The sequence below is a fragment of the Vipera ursinii genome, assembly GCF_947247035.1.
Source record: "Vipera ursinii genome assembly, chromosome: 12".
In the NCBI taxonomy this organism is placed as follows: domain Eukaryota; kingdom Metazoa; phylum Chordata; class Lepidosauria; order Squamata; family Viperidae; genus Vipera; species Vipera ursinii.
The window spans coordinates 17,019,107-17,026,055 of NC_139525.1; the positions used below are offsets into that span (position 1 = coordinate 17,019,107).

At 42.3% G+C, this 6,949-nt stretch overlaps 1 protein-coding gene across 2 annotated transcripts in view; it reads right to left on the reverse strand.

The window, feature by feature from the left end:
- ABCB7 (ATP binding cassette subfamily B member 7) overlaps positions 1–1,942 on the reverse strand; it is a 73,388-nt gene extending 71,446 nt beyond the window's left edge. For both annotated transcript variants that reach the window (XM_083372319.1, XM_083372318.1), the window contains exon 1: positions 1,784–1,942. In XM_083372319.1, coding sequence (XP_083228445.1) covers positions 1,784–1,906 — 123 coding nt within the window. In that variant the 5' untranslated portion in view covers positions 1,907–1,942. The remainder of the gene's footprint in view (positions 1–1,783) is intronic.
- Between the last annotated feature and the right edge of the window lie 5,007 nt (positions 1,943–6,949).

The following is a 6,949-nucleotide window of genomic DNA, read 5'->3' on the forward strand; positions in this document are numbered from 1 at the left end:
AAGCTGCCTGATTAGCCTAAGATCTTCCAAGAAAAATATTGCTTTTAAAAATGTAATGCCAGCCCAAAATATGCAGATGTCAACTCAGTTATCAAACACTATTAAGGCTCAATAGCATGACCATCTTTCCCTACCATTGTAGTCATAAAATTGCACAAAAAATAGGTTTTTTTTTTGTAATGAGACTTTTCCTTCATGCTCAACAAAGCTCTTTACCTTCCTTAAAAATAACTGTTTATTGTCAAAATTGGCCTGAGCAAACATTCACTGTATTCATTGCTCTGGCAATATTAATCGATAGCGTAATGAAAGCAAATAAAAGAATCTGCATTAGAAGTCTTCCTTTAACATTTAAAATCTAGCCCCAATATTAATTGGGGGGAAAACATGATTTTTGCCTTTTTATAAGCTATTTGTTCCACTTAGCCAATGCAATAATTCAAAGAAAAGAATACCTTTCTGTCCTAGAGCTAAAGAAAAAGATCTTAAGAGAAACACAATATGTTGGTTATAAAGCAAATGACTGCATTCTTATAGATTAATAGATTTTAAATTTTGCAAAGTATTTCTCAAAAGAAGCAATATCCTCAAAGAGAAAAGCAACTTAACTCAATCTTCCCCCATTTAACATCAATACAAGAAACCAAACATTCACTTTCTCAAAACAACAACAAAAACTTTCCCACTGTTTCTGTAAAGCAAGTAACTTTCTAAATCACATTCATTTACTTCACTGCAACATGGCCAGAGCAAGAAGTTACTTTTTCCCCCCAATAATTATCAGATAGGTACAGGCAATCAACCATCCTGATGTTTTGGAGAAGGTCATTTCTGAAGCAGATGGGATACTCTTGCTTTCCTTGCAAAGCCGCTTTTCAGAAGAGCTCAACTCTGAACCAAACACTGAAATGCAAAATGCTGCCGTGCAAAGTTCCAGCCCTATTTTGGGACGCTTTGTGCTCACCCCTTCTTCCCATGGTTACCCCTTTCAGAGAGTCACGACTTCATGCCCCCCCCAACGTAGATGAATTACCGTATTTAAAATGAAGGCGGTGGAGAATTCACCCCAGCACTTAAAAAAAAAATCCTCCGGCTTCTTAAAAGCCCTAGAGTTCTTGGTGTGAGGTCTTGTTTCCAGTGTTTGAATATTTAAGGGGCTCCTACAAAGACGAGGGGTTCAAACTATTTTCCAAAGCACCAAAAGGCAAGACGAGAAGCAACGGGTGGAAAGCAACCTAGAACTAAGGAGAAACTTCCCAATAGTGAGAAGAATTCATCAGTGGAACGGCTCGCTGCCACTGGAGGCTTTCGAGAAGAGATCGGGCAGTTTATCTGGAATGGTCGAGCAAGGGGTTGGACTAGAAGACCTCTAAGGTCCCTTCCAACTCTGTTATTCTATGTTCTGTGCTTGCAGCCGTTTCGTTGTCCAACGAGGCAACCTCCTCACCTTCTCAGAAACCGGCAGCCAGAATGGGGGGAGACACGACATTCAGGAAGCCACTTCATAGCCTGGGACTTGGATGAATTTTTTTAAAATGGAGTGGGGAATTGACCCCCGACACCCAGGAAGCCAACTTTAAACCGCCCAGCCGGTCCTCTGCCCCCTCCCCGGGTGGCTCCTAAGCAACCTCTCCACGAGCGGACCCACTAAAGCGGCCTGGCCCCGGACTCCGGCGTCTCTGGGGAGGGGAGGCTTTCTCCGTCTCCCCGCTCTCTCCCGTCCGGCCGCCCCTTCAGCCTCCCCGCCCGGCCTTTCGCTAGCGCCCGAGCCTCGCGGGCTTACCTGGGAGACCTCCGGGAGCGACCGGCCCCGCCAGCGCAAGGAAACCCGAAGCGGCCTGGCGCGAAGTGCGGTGGCCGCCGCGCGGTCACCGGAGAGGCTCGGTAGAGCCCTCAGCAGCGCCATATTGGGGGAAGGAGGGATGACGGGAAAGCAGCGGAGCGGAAGGGGCGGCCGGCGCCGGAAGTGAGGCTGGGCACGGGAGGGGGGGAGAGAAAGAGAGAAACAAAACAATAGAGTGGGAAGGGCCCTTGGAGGTCTGAGACAGAGGGCGGGGGGCGAGGGAGGTCGGCTACGAGTGTGAGTTGGGCTTGTGGAGCTGGAGGCGGTTGCGCGTCGTCTCCCACACTGCGAGGCGTGATGGTGCGGCTCGCGGTTTTGTCCAGCACACGTGGAGGCTTCCCAGCCTGGCTTGACGGAGATTTTAGATCAGGAATAGGCAACCTTGGCTCTTTTATGACTCGTGGACTTCAACTCCCAGAATGCCTGAGCCAGCCATGCTGAGGAGGAATGAAGGTTTCCATACTGAGCCACGCTGGCTCAGGAATTCTGGGAGTTGAAGTCCACGAGTCATAAAAGAGCCAAGGTTGCCTACCCGTTTAAGGTGGATACACTGAAATGTGGAGGCCAAGGATCGCCTCCTCCTCCTCCTCGAGTTGGCTCTTGTTTATTTGCTTATTATTTATTTGAGGGGTGGGGAACGATGCTGGCCCAGGAGTTCTGGGAAGTCCACAAAGTCATAAAGGGGCCATCATTCCCCACCTCTGGGTTATTTCAGTTTATTCCAAGCAGAAGCCGCGCCCGTGGTTTTATAGGTACCCAGTCATTCGATTTATAGGGCCACCTGGCTCACTTTTATGGGACTCTGGGTGGCTTTATAATATCGCTATTTCCTATCGCTTAGTAGGTTCTAGCTAATTTCTGCTGACATGCTGCAGGATGGATGTTGCAATTCACAGAAGTCGGGGACAAGAAATGGGCTGTTCTTGCAGAACCACAGAATACAGCTAGTCCTCGGCTTACAACAGTTCATTTAGTGACCATTCAAAGCTACAGCGGCACTGGAAAAAGGAACATATTTATTTATTTAATTGGATTTGAATACCGCCCTTTCTCGAAGGACTCAGGGCGGTTTACAGGGAATTAAAACAAGAAATGTTTTATGTGCATTCCACTGCATCTTCCCCACAGTCCACGTCAAAATTCAGATGATTGGCAGCTGATTCATATTTATGATGGATTGCTGTGTCCTGGGGTCATGCGATCACTTTTTGTGACCTTCTGACAAGCAAAGTCAAATGGGGATGCCAGATTCACGTAACAACTGTGTTACTAACTTAACCACTACGGTGACTCCCTTAACAACTGTGGCAAGACTGGCTGTAAAATGGGGCAAAATTCACTTAAGAAATGTTGGGCTCAATTGTGGTCATAAGCAGAGGACTACCTGTATTCCATGCATCACGTGTTCTGAAGGCCTGGAAAAGAGCCTAATGTTATAGGACAAGCCAGATCCTTGGAAGTGCCACCTGAGCACTCTTGTCAGCAGGAAATTCCCTTCAATTATATGCACACATTTATTAAGAAATATTTATTAGAAAGTAATAATATTCATTTACTATATCAATAAATATGTTCCTTGGAATATTACTTCTTTGGAATTAGTATGGCCGGACCACACCCATCTGCCTTACTGCATTGTAGTGCTTTTCATATATCGCTGGTCAAAAGAATTTACAAGTTTCCCTTTTTCTCAGAAGTGGATATGAAATCAATGTAAACAATAGTTGGCCAGAATCACTTCATGTGTGAGATTTGTGTGCAATCATTCCTCAAAAATCAGGATGCCATTGGTGGACCCAGCTGCAGTTGAAATTGATGAGAACCTTATCATTCAGCAAAAATAAAATGTGGGAAGACTGTATAAGTAAGGATTGTTGGAGGCGTCTGTCATGAGACAGGACACGGCTTCATACCTACTGTGGACGATTAATCTGCATCAACACTAGCAAATGTAATTATGTCATCTGTTTTACCTGGCTTTACAAGTGTAACAGATTGTTGGCATGGTTATGTGAATTGGAAAATATTCCTAATATCACAATCTGTCAATCATCAGGAAGACTTTGGAGATCCTGTGTATTACACAAACACACACAGTGGAAGGTATGTAGAAACTTGCCAAAATGAAGAATCCTGAGGTGTGATTGACAATTACCCCTGTGATTTTAGATTGTTGTTGTTAGTTGCGAAGTCGTGTCCGACCCATCGTGACCCTATGGACAATGTTCCTCCAGGCCTTCCTGTCCTCTACCATCTTCTGGAGTCCATCTAGGCTCACGCCTACTGCTTCAGTGACTCCATCCAGCCACCTCATTCTCTGTTGTCCCCTTCTTCTCTTGCCCTCAATCTTTCCCAGCATTAGGCTCTTCTCCAGTGATTTTAGATACTGACATCATAATCATAACAAGGATATGTTCAAATGCATTGTACATTCTGCATTCTGCATTATTGATTGCTAAAATTTTGCAAAATTTCCCAGTGAATTTATCTGCTGTCCAACCAAAATCTGTTAGATAAAATACTTTATTATTAGTGACTGGCAAAAAAGGAAGAAGAGCCTTGGAGTGACCAAGAATAGAAAGTTATGCTGGGGATCTACAGTATTGAAATATTAGAATTAATTGACTGTCTCCTGAATTAGTCATGCTTTCCATGCACTCATTGAGATAAATGGATATAAAGTAAAAGCACTTTTACAATAAAGAGTTATGAATTAAATATATAAATTTAATATAAATAACCATTTTATTGATCGTACACCTGAAGACATTTTTTATTCTTAGAGTTAAAGGTACAATGTTGCAGTCTTATGTACAACAACTTATAAATTAAGACTTAAAAGATGAGGAGGGGGGGTTTCCATACGAACACTAGGCATTTAGGGTGGAGGAAACAGCAAAAGTTTTGAAGAATAAATTCAACGATGAAAATCCATTTTTGCAATCACAATTGTGCTCATTCATCCTGCTGAACCTTTTGCTTATTTTTTGGGCTGAGGTGCACAGTTAAAAGCAGTAAAGCTAGAATAGAATTGAAGTAGGGATATGAACTTAAGGAGAAGGTTATTAAGCAAAACATCTCATGTCTGCACCACTTAATGGCAGTACTTCTGTAGACCCATTTGCAATCATTACAATAACTGCCTTGTCATTAGTCTCATCTTTATGTCCTGCTTCAACTCCCCCACCCACTTACACACACACACACACACACACACAAGTCTCTGCCCTATTGGCTGCCCTATGCTCTACCACCATCGCCATCCCCAGCTAACCTTCTCTTTTTTTTGTTCCTGCTGTGAAAGCACACCCGGCTTGGCCTTTTCCAAGAAAAATCTCCAGACTCCGGAAGCCTCACTGCACAGTCAGCATGGGAACAAGACAGCGAAGGTCAGCTGGGTGTAGCAGAGGCAGCAGAGTGCAGGGCATCCAAAAGGACAGAGATAGGGAGAGTCAAACAGACCCTGCAGTTATAAATGCAGGCAAGCTGTTGAGCATCTGAATCACATGACTAAAACATGAAGAACAATTACAAGAATTGGCTATGTCTACCCTAGCGAAAAGAAGGACTAGGGGAGATGTGATAGCAGTGTTCCATTATTTGAGGGGCTACCACAAAAATAAGGGGGGGGTTGCAACCTATTTTCCAAAGTACCAGAAGGCAAGACAAGAAACAATGGATGGAAACTAATCAAGGAGAGAAGCAACCTGGAATTAAGGAGAAACTTCCTAACAGTGAAAACAATCAGTGGAACGACTTGCCTTCAGAAGCGGTGAATGCTCCATCACTGGAGGTTTTTAAGAAGAGACTGGACAACCACTTGTCTGAAATGGTACAGGGTCTCCTACTTGAGCAGGGGCTTGGACTAGAAGACCTCCAAGGTCCCTTCTGGCTCTGTTATTCTGATCATGGGGCCACTACAACTGTCGTAGCTTTGAAGACCCAACCCTAAGTACCATTTGTTAAGTGGCGTCATAACTTCTAAAAGTCACTTCATTAAATGAGGACTATCTGTAGTTTTTTTCCTGAAGTCAACTTCAAAACTGCATCTTTATTCAATATATGTATATTCAAGATGGAAGGATGGCAATTTTTATCATATATTCATGTTGCGAAGTATTTTCCGTACTTTATATGAAATCCTGAAAAATGGACTAATTTTATGGCTTATGGTACAAAACAAAATTGAACATGACGGAATTGTCTATGTTGTTCTAAAGTACAAGTCATGCCCCAAGGATTAATCTAATGTGTTGGCATTGTTTCCATCACTCTGTTAAGGTCCTTGCCTTTATAAATTGAGCATCAGTCTAATCGGACAACAACCATATTTTCTTTTACATATCATTTTGTACATAAGAATTAATTGGGCTTTATTTATTTTGATTCTAATATCAAAGTCCTTAGCCTCTTTTAAGTTATATAAGCATAATTTAAATTACTAAGTAAAAAATTAAAGTTTATTTTCTTGTGGCTTTTAAATAAAAAAAAGAAATTAATTTTGGGAAAGCAATTTTTAACCACACAATTCAACTTATTTTTCTAAAACTTAAGATATTTAAGTATAAAATATTAAATGAAAACAATATATTTAAAATTAGAAAATAGCAATGAAATTAATATAAACGGGAATGGAAAGAGAAAAAAGTTGTAAAAATAAGTGGAAAAGGATAGGTTTGCACCGTTTCTACTAAAAGCTAGGAAAATTAGGATACATTTGGTGTGGTCCTCCGCTGTACAAACGATCTACATTCTATGATATTGGGATGTTTCTGTATAAAACAGAAAATTAAATACTACGGTGTTATATGCTGCACTATAAACCTTTACTAAACTTGCAACCATTCATTTAGTGACCATTAAAAGTTACAACAGCACTGAAAAAAGTGACTTACCACCGGCCTTTGCATTTATGACCTTCGCAGCGTGATCCAAATTCAAGCACTTGACAACCAGCGTGTATTTGCAACCATTGCAAGCTTCCCGTGACTGCCATTGGTGTCTTCCTCAGCTGGCTTCAGACAAGGAAACTCAAGGGAGGAAGATGGATTTGCTTAAAGATCGCTCGATTCACTCAGCTGCGGCGTTTTGCTTAATTGTGGCAAA